The 21,131-nt window shown below is 53.2% G+C and overlaps 1 protein-coding gene across 1 annotated transcript in view; it reads right to left on the bottom strand.

Moving 5' to 3' along the window:
- Nucleotides 1-20,770, bottom strand: part of f8a (coagulation factor VIII associated) — a 23,938-nt gene extending 3,168 nt beyond the window's left edge. Inside the window, exons 1-11 of the mRNA XM_085969436.1 lie at nt 20,592-20,770; nt 18,981-19,027; nt 16,882-16,954; nt 15,680-15,839; nt 13,765-13,833; nt 11,820-11,940; nt 11,602-11,694; nt 4,133-4,197; nt 2,987-3,068; nt 2,752-2,798; nt 1,949-2,004 (exon numbers count right to left, since the gene is read on the bottom strand). Of these exons, the coding sequence (XP_085825562.1) occupies nt 1,949-2,004; nt 2,752-2,798; nt 2,987-3,068; nt 4,133-4,197; nt 11,602-11,694; nt 11,820-11,940; nt 13,765-13,833; nt 15,680-15,839; nt 16,882-16,954; nt 18,981-19,027; nt 20,592-20,650 (872 nt within the window). The 5' untranslated portion in view covers nt 20,651-20,770. The remainder of the gene's footprint in view (nt 1-1,948; nt 2,005-2,751; nt 2,799-2,986; nt 3,069-4,132; nt 4,198-11,601; nt 11,695-11,819; nt 11,941-13,764; nt 13,834-15,679; nt 15,840-16,881; nt 16,955-18,980; nt 19,028-20,591) is intronic.
- Nucleotides 20,771-21,131: the final 361 nt, after the last annotated feature.

Raw genomic sequence — 21,131 nt, 5'->3', positions numbered from 1 at the left:
AATTATGCTTCATCAAAAAAGACATTTAAAAAGAAAACCATTATTTCTGTGCTATAGTCAGTCAGTTAACTTAGAGAAATCATAGCAGCTGTAAGGCTTGAAAACCTAAAGCTGCAGTCTCTCAAAGTATGGTTGCTAAAAATCACATCGAAACAAATTTCTTTTTGTGGGGGGGGGGGGGGGGGAAGAGTGAGACGCCGCCGCGCACCTGCTCCGCGGAACTCCGTGCCGCCACCGCCGCACCAGCCTTTACTAAGATGGCGGCGGTAGCGACGCTCGGCCCCCGCCGCCTCCAGCCTTCACAAAGATGGCGGCGATCGGGGGGCCGGCTTGTTGACGGAGTCCGGGAGGTGCCTAGCTCGGGCGTGGGTGCGGAGGAGAGGCCCAGGCTTCGAGGCCTACAAAGACGGTGAAAGGTAGGAAAATTATAGAGGTTAGAGAAAAGATGTACAAATTAATTAACTTTTTTAAAAAAACAATTTGTGTTTTAAAAGCAACTTTTTTTTTTGCTGGAAATGTACATTTGAAAAGAAACACGCAGAAAGCGGGAAAAAGAAATGAAAAGTTTGGAATCAAGATGGCGGCGGCTCACCTCGGTTCAGAACGATAAGGCCCACCCACACACGCACCGTCAGGTCACCGAAGCGTAGGATTGGTCAATTGTCCCGTCACTCGACTCTAGGAGGGCCCGCCCGCCCCCGCCACGCAGCGATTGGTCGACCGTCGGGTCGCTCGACCGTATGATTGGTCGACCTCGACGTCACTCAATGCTAATGAGCAGATAATGAGCGGAATTTTGAACGTTTTTTGGATACCGCGGGCACAATTTTTGTCTCACCGAAACGTAAATACGCTTACGACCGTTCTGGAATCGTAAGCTTTCTTTTGATGTGACACACGTGTAGGTACGCTCTATAACTTTTGATTGTATAGCCGGACAGAGACAGAAAGACAGACAGAGAGACATACCGTTTTTTATATATAATAGAAGATACAAGTGTATTTTGGATCAAATCACTGGGGCCCCCCCCGAAGATCTGAACACCCCTCACTGCGTAAGCACCAGAGGACACTAGAGTGGAGCAGACAGTACACAAGCTATCAGTGAAGGCGACCCACTCGCGAGTATCATTCCCGAAACAAGATAGGAACATGAGGCCATTCAGCCCCTTGAGCCTGTTCCGCAATTCAATTAGATCACGGCTGATCTGTACCTCACCCCAGTTACCCACCTTTGCTCTCTTGAAATGCAGCGCCGAGCCACGCGGACCCGCGCCGAGCCACGCGGACCCGCGCCCCCGCGCCGAGCCACCCGGGACCGGCGCCGAGCCACGCGGACCGGCGCCGAGCCACAGGGACCTGCGCCGAGCCACGCGGACCCGGTGTGATCCCAGCTGGGGCCTCGGTAGCTGATCTCAGCGGGACGGGAGCGGGTCTCACCGCCCTTACCGAACAAAAATTTATCGATCTCAGTCTTGAAAGCTCCAACTGACCCCCAGCATCCACAGCCTTTAGGAGAGTTCCAGATTCCCACTACCCTTCGTGTGAAGAAGTGCTTCCTGACAACACCCCTGAACGGCCTGGCTCTAATTTTAAGGTTGTGCCCCTTTGTTCCGGACTCCCCCCCCACCAGAGGAATTAGCGGCTGTTCCTCCTGTGGCTCGCGGGTTTATGCAGTAAGCTGAGCCACACAGGCCGGGGAGTCCGCTGGTCGCTCCCTGGCCTCGGCTCACCCAGCTGGGCCCAAAAATCCACCTGTGTAGCCCTGGACTGGGAGGGGGAACCTGTGTGAACGAGCGAGGGCAGGATTAGGCTCCACTGTGCTGCTGCTCCCGGTCGAAGGGCCCGCCAATCCTTGCTCAGGCGTGAATGGGAGGCACTGGGGTGAGGTATTGGAGGGCGACCGTTGTATGGCCAGGAGTGAGTTAGCGAACAACACGATCCTCACCAGAGCTCCACCTGAAGAACCTTCAAAGACTCGAAATCCTTTTCCTGGCAGGCCATCTGTGAAAAAAATACACCCCATCAGAGAGAGTCGCTTCACCCTCGCACACGCTCCCGCACGAGCGCCCCCTCGCAAGCACACCTACCCCCTTGCCACCTCGCACGGCCACCCGCCCACACGCTCCCGCTCCCTCGCACGCCCACCGGCCACCTCGCACGCCTGCCCGCCCGCCGGCCACTGGCCTTTACATTGTAAGTACCGCGCATGTGCAGAAATTTAAAGGCACCGCACATTAAAAGAAACAGGCCGCGCAGAACAAAGCGTACCTTACAGGAAACATTGACGCCCGCCCACCCCCTCCCGCACAAACACCCACCCACCACCCCCCCAGACACATGCTGGCCAGCCCCTACCTCCGTGTTCAACCTCCCAGCCCCGGGGTGCAGTGGCTGAGGCCCCAAGCTGTCCCCAGGTCCCGTGTGAGGCGGGGGGGGGGGGGGGGGGGTTTCCAGGGGCACCTGCTGCTGTGTGGTACCTCACCCAAGTGAGCAGGGCCGACCCAGCGGGTCTCGTCAGGGCTATTCTTCCATGGGGAGAAACACATGCGAGTCCAATCCAGTCACCCAGCATCCTCCTAGAAGCGGGGGAGGGGTCACTGGATAGCGATACCTTGTAGTTCTGATCCTCTCCTTCTCCACAATAATTATCGGCTCGCAGTGTTACACTCCCCCATTAATCTACTCCCCCCATTAACCTACTCCAGACAACACCCAACCACAAAGCACTGGGGGAAGCCCCACACTCACCACCACTGACTGCAGCAACAGGAATATGTTCTCAGGAAGGTAATTCACTGCAAGAAAGGAGCACATCAGTTAGAAAAAATCCCCGCACTCCATCCATCTCCCGCACACTGACGGGTGGGGGGGGGGGGGCTAGGGGGGAGGGAGCGAGGGGGAGGGAGCGAGGGGGCGGGAGCGAGGGGAACAGGAGGGGTGAGTGATAAAGGGGAGGGGAGGCTGAGCAGGTCAGTGTCCGTACCTTGGCTGTGGCTGTCGAAGGATTCCCAGTCGTATTTCTCCAGAGTCTGAGCGTGCTCCGGCAGCAACTTCTGCGGTGGGGGCTGAGGAAAAGAGACAAAATGAAAGTGCCCGGGTCAAAGATCCTGAACCGCTTTATCAATTTCTCAGGAATTAATACTAAGTGAGAGGGGGGTGATACAAATACATTAAACCAGTGCTGCAGGGCAAAGTGGGGGAGGGGGGGGGGGGGCAGGGGGCGAAGGCGAGGTCAATGGCCGGGTGGAATGTGACCCCGAACAGCTGCTTGAACTGGCGGCTCGGTTAAATCGGCTCCTTTGCAATTGCGCCTTCGGTGATGGCAAATGGTTAGTGCCCTTTGCCCAATATAGGGGTTGCCCGAGGTAACCAGGGACGGTACAAGTGACTGTCAGTAAAAGTGACCATGAGTCTACTGGACTGTCATAAAAACCCCTCTGGTTCACTAATGTCCTTCAGGGAAGGAAATCTGCCGTCCTTACCCGGTCTGGCCGATATGTGACTCCAGACCCACAGCAATGTGGTTGACTCTTAACTGCCCTCTGAAATGGCCCGGCGAGACACTCAGTTGTATCAAACATGGCGGCTAGGGATGGGCACTAAATGCTGGCCTTGCCAGCGACGCCCACATCCCGAGCATGAATTAAAAAAGGACAAGGAATGAAGAGATAGTTACATGGATGCCAACAGGAAAGAAAAGTGATGGTAACTGGGGGTAATGGGGACTGTAGGAGTCACTGACACTCGGCTACGGGAAGGGGGGGGAACGGGGTAACAGATCTGCAGGGTCACGTGTGCTACAGGAAGGAAAGGGTTGGGGCACGGGTTATCGGGGAAGGTTTCTACATTGCAGAGAGGAAGGGGTTGGGAACTGGCGCTGTCTCGGCGTGGATCTGGAAGACAGAAAAAGGGGGAAGAGTCGGTGATGGGAATAGGCCCCAGCCACTGTGTGAAACGGCAGGGGGGCGAGGGTCACTGCCGAGGGGAGGCTGGGACACGGGGCAAGGCTTCTGTCGTAATCACGGGAGGTTTGAATCTGCTGGCCACAGACTGCGATGTACAGCGGGGCGGTGGGTGTGTGTGTGTGAGGGAGGTTACTGCAGGTAAGCAGGAGGTTCGGGCCCCTCACCTGGAGCAACATCAGCAGCAGCACCCGGGAGACCTCACACCTGGCGATGACATCCACAAACGCACCTGGAAGAGCCAACAGACCAAATTATTTTGGCGCTTGTTACCGAGTGAAGCTGAAAGGGGGGGGGGGGTTGGTCACTGACGCTGCGATAAAACAGCTCAGAAATCAACCTACAGGGGACCCGAAAGTTACTGCCCCTCCCCCCAGCCCCACGTTCGAGGCCGCAGCCCGTCGCCGAGTTACTGCAGAGGCCCAGTGTTACGAAGAAAGGAGAGGAAGCAGCAGGAGTTACAATCCGTGGGCGTGAGGCTGGGTTACATTAACCTCCGCACACTATCTGCATTGTATTGTCTCACCCTCTGCATCACGAGGCACCCACTCGAGTGATTGCACGAGAGAGGGTGCAGAGGAGATTTACGAGGATGTTGCCTGGGCTGGGGAATTTTAGCTATGAGGAAAGATTGGATAGGCTGGAACAGAGGAGGCTGAGGGGAGACTTGATTGAGGTGTATAAAATTATGAGGGGCCTAGATAGAGTGGATAGAACATAAGAAATAAGAGCAGGAGTGGGCCACACGGCCTCTCGAGCCTGCTCCGCCATTCAATAAGATCATGGCTGATCATCGACCTCAACTCCACTTTCCCGCCTGATCTCCATATCCCTCGATTCCCCTAGAGTCCAAAAATCTATCGATCTCAGCCTTGAATAGACTCAAAGACTCCGCATCCACAGCCCTCTGGGGCAGAGATTTTCAAAGATTCACAACCCTGAGTGAAGAAATTCTTCCACATCTCAGTCTTAAATGGCCGACCCCTTATCCTGATACTATGCCCCCTAGTTCTAGACTCTCCAGCCAGGGGAAACAACCTCTCAGCATCTACCCTGTCAATCCCCCTCAGAATCTTGTATGTTTCAATGAGATCACCTCTCATTCTTCTAAACTCCAGAGAGTATCGGCCCATTCTACACAATCTCTCATCATAGGACAGCCCTCTCATCCCAGGAATCAATCTAGTGAACCTTCGTTGCACCGCCTCCAAGGCAAGTATATCCTTCCTTAGATAAGGAGACCAGAACTGTGCCCAGTACTCCAGGTGTGGTCTCACCAAGGCCCTGTACAATTGTAGTAAGACTTCCTTACTCTTATACTCCATCCCCCTTGCAATAAAGGCCAACAGGCCATTTGCCTTCCTTATTGCTTGCTGTACCTGCATGCCAGCTTTCTGTGTTTCTTGCACGAGGACACCAAATCTCTCTGAACACCAACATTTGAAAGTTTCTCACCATTTAAAAAATATTCTGTTTTTCTATTCTTCCTACCAAAGTGAATAACCTCACATTTCCCTACATTATACTCCATCTGCCACCTTACTGCCCACTCACTCAGTCTATCTATATCCCTTTGCGGACTCTGTGTTCTCCTCACAGCTTACTGTCCCACCTAGCTTTGTATCATCAGCAAACTTGGATACATTACACTCGGTCCCTTCATCCAAGTCATTAATATAGATTGTAAATAGCTGAGGCCCCAGCACTGATCCTTGCGGCACCCCACTAGTCACAGTGAAAGCTGAAAAAGATCCGTTTATCCCTACTCTCTGTTTTCTGTCCGTTAACCAATCCTCTATCCATATTACCACCAACCCCAGGAGCCCTAATCTTGTGTAATAACCTTTTATGTGGCACTTTATCAAATGCCTTTTGGAAATTCAAATATACTACATCCACTGGTTCCCCTTTATCTACCCTGCTAGTTACATCCTCAAAAAACTCTAATAAATTTGTCAAACACAATTTCCCTTTCATAAAACCATGTTGACTCTGCCTAATCATGTTATGATCTTCCAAAATTCTATTGATTCTGGAACAGTTCCTGCAGATTGGAGGATAGCAAATGTAACCCCGCTATTTAAGAAAGGAGGGAGAGAGAAAACGGGGAAACTACAGACCTGTTAGCCTCACACCAGTAGTTGGGAAAATGCTGGAATCTATTATAAAGGATGCAATAACTGGGCAGTTAGAAACTAATAGTAAGATTGGCCAGAGTCAACATGGATTTATGAAAGGGAAATCCTGTTTGACAAACCTATTGGAGTTCTTTGAGGATGTAACTAGTGGAGTAGACAAAGGGGAACCAGTAGATGTGGTGTATCTGGATTTTCAGAAGGCCTTCGATAAGGTCCCACACAAGAGGTTGGTGAACAAAATTAGGGCACATGGAATTGGGGGTAAAATACTAGCATGGATTGAGAATTGGTTAACAGACAGAAAACAAAGAGTAGGGATAAACAGGTCTTTTTCAAGATGGCAGGCTGTGACTAGTGGGGTACCACAAGGATCGGTGCTTGGGCCCCGGCTATTCACAATCTATATCAATGATTTGGATGAGGGGACTAAATGTAACATTTCCAAATTTGCTGATGATACAAAGCTAGCTGGCAGTGTCAGTTGTGAAGAGGATGTGAAAAGGCTTCAAGTGGATCTCAACAGGCTCAGTGAGTGGGTGAGAACATGGCAGATGGAATATAATGTGGATAAATGTGAAGTTTCACGAGATTGCAACGAAGGTTCACGAGATTGATTCCTGGGATGACGGGACTGTCGTATGAGAAGAGATTGAGTAAACTAGGCCTGTATTCTCTTGAATTCAGAAGAATGAGAGGGGATCTCATTGAAGCATACACAATTATTACAGGGCTTGATGGGGTGGATGCTGGGAGAATGTTTCCCTTGGCTGGGAGTCTAGGACCAGGGGCCACAGCCTCAGGATAAAGGGTCGGCCATTCAGGACTGAGATGAGAAGAAATTTCTTCACACAGAGGGTGGTGAATCTTTGGAATTCTCGACCCCAGAGGGCTGTGGAGGCTCAGTCATTGGGTATATTCAAAACAGAAGTCGATAAGATTTCTGACTAGTAAGGGCATCAAGGGATATGGCGATAGGGCCGGTGAATGGAGTTGAGGCAGAAGATCAGCCATGATCTCATTGAATGGCGGAGCAGGCTCGAAGGGCCGAATGGCCGACTCCTGCTCCTATTTCTTATGTTCTTATGATTTTCTAAGTACTCTGATACCACTTCCTTAACAATGGATTCCAGCATTTTCCTGATGACTGATGTCAGGCTAACTGGCCTGAAGTTCCCTGTTTTTTCTCTCCCTCCTTTCTTGAATAGCGGTGTTAGATTTGTGACCTTCCAATCCGCTGGGACCATTCTAGAATCTTCAGCTACCTTAGAACCCTAGGATGTAGGCCGTCAGGTCCAGGGGATTTGTCGGCTTTCAGTCCCATTAGTTTCCGAGTACTTTTTCTCTACTTATATTAATTACATTAAGTTCCTCACCCTCATTAGACCCTTGGTTCCCCACCATTTTTGGTTTGCTTTTTGTGTCTTCTACTGTGAAGACAGATACAAAATATTTGTTTAACGTTTCTGCCATTTCCTTATTCCCCATAATAATTTCTCCTGACTCAGCCTCTAAGGGACCAACGTTTACTTTTGCTACTCTTCCTTTTTACATACTTGTAGAAGCTCTTATATTTCTTGCTAGTTTTCTCTCATATTCTATTTTTCCCCTTTTTATCAAATTTTTGGTCAATCTTTGCTGGTTTCTGAAACTCTCCCAATCCTCATGCTTACTATTATTCTTTGCAACTTTCTAAGCTTCTTCTTTCAATCTAATGCTATCCTTAACTTCTTTAGTTAGCCATGGTTGGATCACTTTTCCCATGCAGTTTTTGTTTCTCAATGGAATGTATTTTTGCTGAAAATTATGAAATATTTCTTTAAATGCTAGCCACACCACCATACCTTTTAATCTATTTTTCCACTCTACCTTAGCCAACTAGCCCCTCATACCTATGTAATTGGCTTTATTTAATTTCGGACTTAGGCAAATCACTCTCAAAATTAATGTGAAATTCTATCATATTATGATCACTCTGCCCCTTTACTATGAGGGAAATAGGAAGGATCTATTTCCCTTAGCAGAGAGGTCAATAACCAGGGGGCAGAGATTTAAAGTAATTGGTGGAAGGATTAGAGGGAAGATGAGGAGAACTTCTTTCACCCAGAGGGTGGTGGGGGTCTGGAACTCACTGCCTGAAAGGGTGGTAGAGGCAGAGACCCTCAGCACATTTAAAAAGTACTTGGATGTACACTTGAAGTGCCGTAACCGACAGGGCTACGGACCAAGAGCTGGAAAGTGGGATTAGGCTGGATATCTCTTTATCGGCCGGCATAGACACGATGGGCGGAATGGCCTCCTTCTGTACGGAAAATTTCTATGATTCTATGCTCACAGAGCAACGATCAGAGAGAAGCGTGGAGATTTATTTTTACACAGGGGATCATTACGACATTGAATGTCAGACCAGAATCTGCTGCAAACAGAATCCATATATAATCTATATATTAAAGATCTTATGTTTGTGCTCACACTTTCCCCGCCTCCCCCATTATGAATTCCCGTATCCACATTTATAATGGAACTGCCTATGTAAACATGTCACGCTGTAATGACACGCTTCTGCCGGTAGAGGTGCTGTAGCTTCGCCACTGGCAGGAAGCTGTCATTGGAATTTATAAAAGGAAATATAAATATAAAGACAGATTATAAATTTAAAATGGGTCTGAATTACTCACACTCGCCTACAGGGGCACAAGTACCTGGCACTGCCCATGTCTCACACTTGCCTACAGGGGCGCTGGTACCTGGCACTGCCCATGTCTCACACTCGCCTACAGGGGCGCTGGTACCTGGCACTGCCCATGTCTCACACTCGCCTACAGGGGCACAAGTACCTGGCACTGCCCATGTCTCACACTCGCCTACGGGGCGCTGGTACCTGGCACTGCCCATGTCTCACACTCGCCTACGGGGCGCTGGTACCTGGCACTGCCCATGTCTCACACTCGCCTACAGGGGCACAAGTACCTGGCACTGCCCATGTCTCACATTCACCTACAGGGGCACTGGTACCTGACACTGCCCATGTCTCACACTCACCTACAGGGGCACTGGTACCTGGCACTGCCCATGTCTCACACTCACCTACAGGGGCGCTGGTACCTGGCACTGCCCATGTCTCACTCACCTACAGGGGCACTGGTACCTGGCACTGCCCATGTCTCACACTCGCCTACAGGGGCACTGGTACCTGGCACTGCCCATATCTCACATTCACCTACAGGGGCATTGGTACCTGGCACTGCCCATGTCTCACACTCGCCTACAGGGGCACAAGTACCTGGCACTGCCCATGTCTCACATTCACCTACAGGGGCACTGGTACCTGGCACTGCCCATGTCTCACACTCACCTACAGGGGCGCTGGTACCTGGCACTGCCCATGTCTCACACTCACCTACAGGGGCGCTGGTACCTGGCACTGCCCATGTCTCACACTCGCCTACAGGGGCGCTGGTACCTGGCACTGCCCATGTCTCACATTCACCTACAGGAGCACAAGTACCTGGCACTGCCCATGTCTCACACTCACCTACAGGGGCGCTGGTACCTGGCACTGCCCATGTCTCACACTCGCCTACAGGGGCACAAGTACCTGGCACTGCCCATGTCTCACACTCGCCTACAGGGGTGCTGGTACCTGGCACTGCCCATGTCTCACACTCGCCTACAGGGGCACAAGTACCTGGCACTGCCCATGTCTCACACTCGCCTACAGGGGCGCTGGTACCTGGCACTGCCCATGTCTCACACTCACCTACAGGGGCGCTGGTACCTGGCACTGCCCATGTCTCACACTCACCTACAGGGGCGCTGGTACCTGGCACTGCCCATGCCTCACACTCGCCTACAGGGGCGCTGGTACCTGGCACAGCCCATGTCTCACACTCGCCTACAGGGGCGCTGGTACCTGGCACTGCCCATGTCTCACACTCGCCTACAGGGGCACAAGTACCTGGCACTGCCCATGTCTCACACTCACCTACAGGGGCGCTGGTACCTGGCACTGCCCATGTCTCACTCACCTACAGGGGCGCTGGTACCTGGCACTGCCCATGTCTCACACTCACCTACAGGGGCGCTGGTACCTGGCACTGCCCATGTCTCACACTCGCCTACAGGGGCACAAGTACCTGGCACTGCCCATGTCTCACACTCACCTACAGGGGCGCTGGTACCTGGCACTGCCCATGTCTCACTCACCTACAGGGGCGCTGGTACCTGGCACTGCCCATGTCTCACACTCGCCTACAGGGGCGCTGGTACCTGGCACTGCCCATGTCTCACACTCACCTACAGGGGCGCTGGTACCTGGCACTGCCCATGTCTCACACTCACCTACAGGGGCGCTGGTACCTGGCACTGCCCATGCCTCACACTCGCCTACAGGGGCGCTGGTACCTGGCACAGCCCATGTCTCACACTCGCCTACAGGGGCGCTGGTACCTGGCACTGCCCATGTCTCACACTCGCCTACAGGGGCACAAGTACCTGGCACTGCCCATGTCTCACACTCACCTACAGGGGCGCTGGTACCTGGCACTGCCCATGTCTCACTCACCTACAGGGGCGCTGGTACCTGGCACTGCCCATGTCTCACACTCGCCTACAGGGGCGCTGGTACCTGGCACTGCCCATGTCTCACTCACCTACAGGGGCGCTGGTACCTGGCACTGCCCATGTCTCACACTCGCCTACAGGGGCACTGGTACCTGGCACTGCCCATGTCTCACACTCACCTACAGGGGCGCTGGTACCTGGCACTGCCCATGTCTCACACTCGCCTACAGGGGCGCTGGTACCTGGCACTGCCCATGTCTCACACTCACCTACAGGGGCGCTGGTACCTGGCACTGCCCATGTCTCACTCACCTACAGGGGCGCTGGTACCTGGCACTGCCCATGTCTCACACTCGCCTACAGGGGCGCTGGTACCTGGCACTGCCCATGTCTCACTCACCTACAGGGGCGCTGGTACCTGGCACTGCCCATGTCTCACACTCGCCTACAGGGGCGCTGGTACCTGGCACTGCCCATGTCTCACACTTACCCACAGGGGCGCTGGTACCTGGCACTGCCCATGTCTCACACTCGCCTACAGGGGCGCTGGTACTTGGCACTGCCCATGTCTCACACTCGCCTACAGGGGCGCTGGTACCTGGCACTGCCCATGTCTCACACTCACCTACAGGGGCATTGGTACCTGGCACTGCCCATGTCTCACACTCGCCTACAGGGGCGCTGGTACCTGGCACTGCCCATGTCTCACTCACCTACAGGGGCGCTGGTACCTGGCACTGCCCATGTCTCACACTCACCTACAGGGGCGCTGGTACCTGGCACTGCCCATGTCTCACACTCGCCTACAGGGGCGCTGGTACCTGGCACTGCCCATGTCTCACACTCGCCTACAGGGGTGCTGGTACCTGGCACTGCCCATGTCTCACACTCACCTACAGGGGCGCTGGTACCTGGCACTGCCCATGTCTCACACTCACCTACAGGGGTGCTGGTACCTGGCAGCTGTAATCCCTTCTCTTGTGCCAGTAGTTGCATTTCTGTGAAAACAGCCAATGCTCCATCGTAATCGCCTGCAAGACGTCCAAAGAAAAAGCAAATGAAACCACTGCAGTTCACACAGAAACATCAGCCGACAAGGACGGGAAGCGCGCAGGTGGTGAGCTGGTGCAAAGGGTGAGGGCGCCACTGTACTCACGGGTTATTATCTTGCAGGTCGCCACCTTGCCCAGGGACAGCAGGCATTCAATGGGAACCTGAGACTGGAGCTCAGCCGCCCTCTGATAATACACGGAGGCCTCACCCGGCTTATTCATCTCCTTTAGGGGAAGAAAAGGGGGGGGGGGGGGGGGGGGGAAGAGTTTTTAATCAAAGAGGAATTAATCGCAGATTGTCTAAAGGGCAGGTGGAGGAGAACCACCCTCGTTGATTGGCCTGTTTCCTGGGTTTGGCATTACACGGTCAGACAGTGTGTGGGCGCAGTCAGACGCTCAGTTATTAAGCCATACAGGTTACCGAGAAATGGCAGAGTGCTGGAGATAGTGAACCAAACGGAGCCACAAATAGAGCAGGAGGCGCTCAACAACAGTCAGGGTGGCCCACTGTGCAGGTTCAGGTTCGGCCTCCGTCTCCCCTCCTACAACCGGTGCTAGTGCCATGTGGCACTCGGCCAGTGACTGTCGAGGTACTATTCGACCGCTGCGATTATCACACCCGATGCCGATCCTGAACTCAACACGACATGCAGACCACGTACATTCTAGTAGGGAGCTCACTGGATAGTGATCAGGAGCAGGAGCTCTGGGGGACCCTCCTCTCCAGAACCAGGATCACCAAGACCACCCATCACCCAGCTGGCTGAGCAGATGAAGGGTCAAACCTGGGGCTGTTTGGCCAGGAGGCCCAGTACCGCACCCTGTGATGCACTGACCCACTGAACCACAGGCAGATACAATCGTCTCTTCACTGCCTCCTGTTCCTTGGAGTCAGAAGATTGAGAGTTCAAGCCCCACTTCAGGACTTCAACGCGTATCCAGGCTGTCACTCGCAGTGCAGCGCTGAGGGAGCACTGCGCTGTCAGAGGAGTCAGTACTGAGGGAGTGCCGCACTGTCGGAGGGGCAGTACAGAGGGAGTGCCGCACTGTCGGAGGGGCAGTACAGAGGGAGTGCCGCACTGTCGGAGGGGCAGTACAGAGGGAGTGCCGCACTGTCGGAGGGGCAGTACTGAGGGAGCGCCGCACTGTTGGAGGGGCAGTACTGAGGGAGCGCCTCACTGTTGGAGGGGGCAGTACTGAGGGAGCGCCTCACTGTCGGAGGGGCAGTACAGAGGGAGTGCCGCACTGTCGGAGGGGCAGTACAGAGGGAGTGCCGCACTGTCGGAGGGGCAGTACTGAGGGAGCACTGCGCTGTCAGAGGGGCTGTACTGAGGGAGCGCCTCACTGTCGGAGGGGGCAGTGCTGAGGGAGCGCCTCACTGTCGGAGGGGCAGTACTGAGGGAGGGCCGCACTGTCGGAGGGGCAGTACTGAGGGAGCGCCGCACTGTCGGAGGGGGCAGTGCTGAGGGAGTGCCGCACTGTTGGAGGGGGCAGTACAGAGGGAGTGCTGCACTGTCAGAGGGGCAGTGCTGCACTGTCGGAGGGGGCAGTGCTGAGGGAGTGCCGCACTGTTGGAGGGGGCAGTACAGAGGGAGTGCTGCACTGTCGGAGGGGCAGTGCTGCACTGTCGGAGGGGCAGTACAGAGGGAGTGCTGCACTGTCGGAGGGGCAGTACAGAGGGAGCGCCTCACTGTTGGAGGGCAGTACTGAGGGAGCGCCTCACTGTCGGAGGGCAGTACTGAGGGAGCGCCTCACTGTCGGAGGGCAGTACTGAGGGAGCGCCTCACTGTCGGAGGGGCAGTACTGAGGGAGCGCCGCACTGTCGGAGGGGCAGTACTGAGGGAGCGCCACACTGTCGGAGGGGCAGTACTGAGGGAGTGCCGCACTGTCGGAGGGGCAGTACTGAGGGAGTGCCGCACTGTCGGAGGGTCAGTACTGAGGGAGAGCTGCACTGACGGAGGGGCTGTACTGAGGGAGCGCTGCACTGTCGGAGGGTCAGTACTGAGGGGCAGGTGCGGGTGAGTTGGGCGAGGTGAGTGGAGTTTTTACCTTTAACGCATTTCCAAGCTCCAAACATAGACTCGCTGCCATGACAGGCTGGTTCAACTCGATATAAAGCTGTAAATAAGGAGAGAGAAAAGAGAGTGACTAGTATCAGTGACGCTTTGCCTCTATTTAATGCTGCTGGTGTTGAGGCCCCGTTTCTCCATTAGGCTGTGGGTTTATATCGCGCTGGTCCTGCTGTTAGATCAGTCAGTCACTGGCCTGTGTACAGTGTAGTTGCTCAGCTACTTTTCCTCTGTCCCTTCTCTCCCGAGTGGCTGATTCTCACTTGTGGAGAGTTCCACAGCCGGCAGCGGTCCAAGTGTGAGCGGAGAGTGAGGGAGCACTGTTGGGCTCGGGCGGGTATAACACAGCTCGGACTGGCTCTGTCCTCACCCAATGGGATTGTGATCTGCAGCAGGAACCATGATTACCTTTAGCCCAACCTATACAAACTAGGCTTGTATTCCCTGGAATTTAGAAGGTTAAGGGATGATTTGATCGAAGTTTTCAGGATATTAAGGGGAACAGATAGGGTAGATAGAGAGAAACTATTTCCGTTGGTTGGGGAGTCTAGGACTAGAGGGCATAGTCTAAAAATTAGAGCCAGACCTTTCAGGAGTGAAATTAGGAAACACTTCTACACACAAAGGGTGGTAGAAGTTTGGAACTCTCTTCCACAAATGGCAATTGATGCTGGATCAATTGTTAATTTTAAATCTGTGAATGATAGATTTTTGTTAACCAAAGGTATTAAGGGATATGGGGCAAAGGCGGGTATATGGAGTTAGGTCACAGATCAGCCATGATCTTATTGAATGGCGGAACAGGCTCGAGGGGCTCAATGGCCTCCTCCTGACGGGATAGAAACTGATTGAGCGCTCCAACTGCTGTCCTAGTCTGGGCTGAGTCTGGGAGTCTCATCCTGGATACTACAGTTGGTGTCTGGTGTCTTTGACCTGGGATGGGGTGGTGGGAAAAAGAGGGTTTCTGCCAAGGTTCCCCGTCCTGATCATTATCCAGGTGATATCTGCTCGGAAGAACGTGTGTGGACAGCAAGTGACCACAGGATCAGACTAGTCGGTGATGCCCCCACAGTCAAACAGCCAGCCAACACTCACCAAGTGATCCCAGTGGACAAGGTGGCAGGGATTTTCCAATGCCCGTGAAACTGTACCCCAGCATGCGTCAGCACCCATTGGAGCGCGAGGGAAAATAACCCTCACAGATTACAAAATTCCCAATGTGGAGAATGTCATTAGTCTGACCCACCATCCCCCAGCTAATTCACCGCCTGACCCAGGATTATCCCATGCTGCGGATCCTACCTAGCTCAGCTGTGGCTCAGTGGGTGGCACTCTTGCCTCGGAGTCAGAAGGTCGTGGGTTCGAGTCCCACTCCAGAGACTTGAGCCTATAATCCAGGCCGACACTCCCAGTGCAGTGCTGAGGGAGGGCCGCACGGTCGGAGGTGCCGTCTTTCGGATGAGACGATAAACCGAGGTCCCACCTGCAATGTCCCCCGTGAGCTGCGTTTGTTCTGCGCGGCCTGTTTCTTTTAATGCGCGGTGCCTTTAAATTTCTGTGCATGTGCAGTACTTACAATGTAAAAGCAGGCGAGCGGCCTGCACGGGACCTTTCACCTTAGCGGGAACATTGCCCGGTCAGGAGGACGTAAAAGATACCATTGGTATTATTTCAAAGAGCAGGGGAGTTCTCCCCGGTGTCCTGGCCAATATTTATCCCTCAACCAACATCACTAAAACAGATTATCTGGTCATTTATCTCAGTCCTGTTTGTGGGAGCTTGCTGTGCGCAAATTGGTTGCCGCATTTCCTACATTACACTTCAAAAGCGCTTTGGGACGTCCGGAGATCGTGAAAGGCGTTATATGAATGCAAGTCTTTCTTTCTATTTCTCACCTTTATAGCAAAGCTGTAGCAGTTGGTTGCGGCCTGCAGGTGCTCCTCAAAGCCTGGACACTGGAGTTTCTGAGTCTCCTTCTCAGCCTGCAAGAAGAGTCGGGCTGCGTCAGTCAGGGCTAGAGCCTCCCCGGGGGCGTTGAACAGCGTCTGCTCACACCTGAGGGCCGGGCAGAGAAACAATGTCAATCAGGACATGGGCCCCGGGCTTCAACGCAGGGTTTCCCTTGTCCTGTTCGGCCTCACACTCGGGCTCCTCCCGAGGTGACAGTGAGGGGGCCACTGCGCAGCAGAGCGAGGGGCCTCACCAACCACACACTCGTCACCACTGGTGGGACATCTCTCCGTCAGGGAGCTGCCCACAGGAAGGGGACACATTAACAGAAACGGCAGAAGCCCCCCCCACAATAACCAGGTAAGAAAGGGGGGGGGGGGGGTCCTGCTCTGGCCCTGTCGCCCGGGTTTGGGGTTCAGCGCAGGGGAGTGGAGTGAAATCCCTTCTGTTGAGGTGTGTGTGTCACAGCATCCCACTCCCACCCCCCACTGCCCAAGAGTGTCGACACAGCCCCCCCTCCCCCAAGAGAGTCCACACGGCCCCCCCCACAGAGAGTCCACACTCCCCCACCCCCCCCCCAAAGAGAGTCCACACGGCCCACTCCCTTCCCCCCCAGAGTCCACACGGCCCCCCCCCCACCAAGAGAGTCCACACGGCCCACTCCCCTCCCCCACCAAAGAGTCCACACTCCGCCCCCCCCAAGAGAGTCCACACGGCCCCCCCCACGAGAGTCCACACTTCCCCCCCCACGAGAGTCCACACTCCCCCCCCCCCCGCCACGAGAGTCCACACTCCCCCCCACGAGAGTCCACACTCCCCCCTCCCACGAGAGTCCACACTCCCCCCCCCCCACGAGAGTCCACACTCCCCCCCCCCACGAGAGTCCACACTCCCCCCCCCACAAGAGTCCACACTCCCCCCCCCACAAGAGTCCACACTCCCCCCCCCCCACAAGAGAGTCCACACTCCCCCCCACCCGCAAGAGAGTCCACACGGCACCCCCCAGAGAGTCCACATTCCCCCCCCCCCCCACCAGAGAGTTCTCACGGCACCCCCCCCCCCCCAGGAGAGCCCACACTCCACCCCCGCCCCCCCTCATGCAGCACGGGTGACGGGTGGGGGACTCTATCGAGGTGCGGCCTCCTACCGTGCCATGGCCAGGTTACAGAAGCCCGCATACTGCAGGCACTCCTCCTGCTTCAGCTCCTTGGCCAGCTGACCTGCAACACAAGACATTTACATCACACTCAGACCGTCAGCTCACTTAACACCGGCTTTAACCCGCGACAGAATGTTGTCAGAAACCAGAGCCAGGCCCAGGTTAGTATCTGGGACACAGAAATGGGGAGCTGGGGGAGGGGGGTGGAGAGGGTGCAGAGGAGATTCACCAGGATGTTACCTGGGCTGGAGCGCTTCAATATGAAGAGAGACTGGACAGGCTGGGGTTGTTTTCCTTGGAGCAGAGAAGGCTGAGGGGGGACCTGATTGAGGTGTACAAAATTATGAGGGGTGTGGATAGGGTAGATAGAAAGGAACTTTTCCCCGTAGTAGAGGGGTCAAAAATCAGGGGGCGTAGTTTTAAGGTAAGGGGCAGGAGGTTTAAGAGGGGATTTGAGGAGAAACTTTTTCACTCAGAGGGTGGTTGGAATCTGGAACTCACTGCCTGAAAGGGTGGTAGAGGCAGGAACCCTCAACATTCAAGAAGCATTTAGATGAGCACTTGAAACACCATAGCATACAAGGCTACGGACCAAGTGCTGGAAAATGGGATTAGAATAGACAGGGCTTGATGGCCGGCGCAGACACGATGGGCCGAAGGGCCTCTTTCTGTGTTGTATAACGCTATGACTCCTGTGCTGTATGATGCCATGATCTCCTCTGCAGCACCTCTGCGATATCAGTGACAACCAACAAGTGGCAGCATCCTCTCAAGTTGGGGACGCCAACAAATCTACAACTCCTTCTAAAAACTAGAAACACACACAAGCCAAGAGTCTCACAGCTGCTGGACTATTCCAAATGGACGCAGTCCCCAATCGGAGCCATGCCGAGCAGGGAGAATCTAAAGGGCGCTATACTGCTGGGCGCTATACTGCTTGTCCCACCTGCACAAACATCCAGGCCTTACAGGCAAATATTATCGACATTGCAGCAAAAATTTCTTCGTTATTTTGAAGGATTTTTCTGTTTAAAAATAAAAGGGGATTTCACCTCTGCGAAAACAGAGGGAGCTTCGTACAAACGCGTCAACCACAGGAGTGAAGATTCGCACCATCATTTTAAGGCTATTTCTGTTGTTGAATATTCTTCGTAATTCCATTATTTTCTCCAATTTTCTCCCAAAGGATCCCCGATTCCTCAGCCAATGCCCACTCTTCTCATGTGGTAATGTACATTGATCATTAAAATGTCATGAACAGGTACAGAAAATAATCAAAAAGGCTAATGGGATGCTGGCCTTTATATCTGGAGGACTGGAATACAAGGGGGTAGAGGTTATGCTGCAGCTGTACAAAGCCCTGGTTAGCCCACACCTGGAGCACTGGGAGCAGTTCTGGGCACCACACCTTAGGAAGGATAGATTGGCCTTGGAGGGAGTGCAGCGTAGGTTTACCAGAATGATACCCGGACTCCAAGGGTTAAATTACGAGGAGAGATTACACAGACTAGGGTTGTAGTCCCTGGAATTTAGAAGGTTAAGGGGTGATCTGATCGAAGTTTCACGGTATCAAGGGGAACAGATAGGGTAGATAGAGAAAAACTATTTCCGCTGGTTGGGGAGTCTAGGACTGGGGGCAGAGTCTAAAAATTAGAGCCAGATCTTTCAGGAGTGAAATTAGGAAACACTTTTACATACAAAAGGTGGTAGAAGTTTGGAACTCTCTTCCACAAACTGCAATTGATGCTGGATCAATTGTTAATTTTAAATCTGAGATTGATAGATCTTTGTTAACCAAAAGGTATTAAGGGATATGGGGCAATGGAGTTAGGTCACAGATCAGCCATGATCTCACTGAATGGCGGAACAGGCTCGAGGGGCTAAATGGCCTCCTCCTGTTCCTATGATCCAGACTGCTGGCGGTTATTCCACCATGAAAGGCACCACTCGCGATTTTACTCATCCTGGGCGGGCAGCGGTTTCCATCCCAGAGATGGACGCCCCAATCCAGAGGCTGAGCGTGATCTTACTCGGCCCTCCTCCACAATGTCGCGCTCCCCATTAATCAACTCCGCGCTGCCACTTACCGAACTGCTCACTTGCTTCCGCCACATTTGGTTTCCGCAGGAACCGCCTACAACACAAGACACGACAGTCAGAAAAAAAGGTGGTGTGGGGTCTGGAACTCACTGCCTGAAAGGGTGGTAGAGGCAGAAACCCTCATCGCATTTAAAAAGTGCTTGGATATGCACTTGAAGCGCTGTAACCTACAGGGCTACGGACCAAGAGCTGGAAAGTGGGATTAGGCTGGATAGCTCTTTTTCGACCAGCACAGACACGATGGGTCAAATGGCCTCCTTCTGTACCGTAATCTTCTATGACTCTACAACTTCGCCAAAGCCAGTGACACATTCACTAAACTGTCTCTTTCGAGCATGTCAGCCAATGATGTACTTTTTGAAGTGCAGTCACTGTTGTAATGCTCAGTGGGTAGCACCCTCGCCTCGGAGTCAGAAGGTTGTGTGTTCAAGTCCCGCTCCAGGGACCTGAGCACATAAATCTAGGCTGACACTCCAGTGCAGTGCTGCACTGTCGGAGGTGCCGTCTTTCGGATGAGACGTTAAACCGAGGCCCCGTCTGCCCTCTCAGGTGGACGTAAAAGATCCCATGGCCACTATTTCGAAGAACAGGGGAGTTATCCCCGGTGTCCTGGCCAATATTTATCCCTCAACCAACATAACAAAACAGATTATCTGGTCATTAGCACATTGCTGTTTCTGGGAGCTTGCTGTGCGCAAATTGGCTGCTGCGTTTCCCACATTTCAACAGTGACTACACTTCGAAAAGTACTTCATTGGCTGTAAAACGCTTTGAGACGTCCGGTGGTCGTGAAAGGCGCTGGAGAAATGCAAGTCTTTTTTAATGTAGGAAACGCGGCATCCAATTTGCGCACAGCAAGCTCCCACAAACAGCAATGCGATAATGACCAGATCATCTTTTTTAGTGATAGCAAAATACTGCAGATGCTGGAAATCCAAAATAACAACAGAAAATGCTGGAAAAACTCAGCAGGCCAGGCAACATCCGTGGAGAGAAATTAGAGTCGACGTTTCGGGTGAACCCGTTTTCAAAACTGGAAAGGAAATGAAATAGATCGAAAGGCAGGGCTGTGACAGAACAAAAGAAGTAAAGAGACATAAAGAGGTATTCAAAACCAGACAAGATGGTGATAGGACTAGTGGAGACAAAAGACGGCTCAGATTAGGTGTGAAATGTACTGGCAGAATGAGAGACAGCTGCCATGTGGGAGAGAAATTTTAGTGATGTTGATTGAGGGATAACAATTGGCCCCAGGACACTGGGATAACTCCCCTGCTCTTCTTCGAAATAGTGGCCATGGGATGATTTACATCCACCCGAGGGGGCAGACGGGGCCTCGGTTAAACGTCCCATCTGAAAGACGGCACCTCTGACAGTGCAGCACCCCCTCAATCCCGGGCATTTAAAGGTGCTTTTTGTGCAATAAAAATATTTGAATTATCCAATAATTTGCAACGAGGAGCCTGTACCCAGCCGCGAGGCCTCCCACAGTCGAACATCCTATCCCGGCACAGACCCCTCCCCCCCAACCCAGCAACTCGGGGGAGAACCGAGCGCAGTCATTGCAGAGAGGAGGAAGCCCCGAGGCCGCCGCTCACCTCCTCAGCTTGTGGGACACCGCTCGGTAGCGGAGCAGGAAATCTCCCTCCGCCGCCATCTTGCTTCAGGGCAGCTCGCCACTTCAGTCAGCGACTCAACAGCGCGGCCGCCATCTTACTGTAGGGCGAACGCGTCGGTTATTGACCTCCGGCTGGAACACCGAGTGGAGAGAAAAAAAAGCTTCCGGTAGAAGAACACAGCGCGGATTTAAAGGGCCCGGTGAATCTTCGATTCTCTCTTTTTGGCTGCCCTATATTGGGACAGCGGCTGGGGTCAAAGTTTGAGTGCTGATGCCTTCATGACTTCTCATGAAAATGCATTAAAATTAAAAAGTAATATAATATTAGTTGCTATATGGCAACTCACTAACACTGGGCAAAAATGCTAAAAGGAAAAAGAGGAGCAGTGGCACCTAGTGACATGTTTAATGGGTGAGGAACATGCTTAACATCATCACTTAAATGAATATAACATAACTGGATCTCCAGTCCCAAATTGTCCCACGTTTCATTTCAACAGCAACTAGATTGATTCCTGGG

The sequence above is a fragment of the Somniosus microcephalus genome, chromosome 28 (genome assembly GCF_052327205.1).
Source record: "Somniosus microcephalus isolate GS21.2 chromosome 28, FLI_Smic_1.0, whole genome shotgun sequence".
Taxonomy (NCBI): domain Eukaryota; kingdom Metazoa; phylum Chordata; class Chondrichthyes; order Squaliformes; family Somniosidae; genus Somniosus; species Somniosus microcephalus.
Note: the sequence above shows the minus strand (reverse complement) of the source record. Positions and strands in the feature narration are given on the sequence as shown.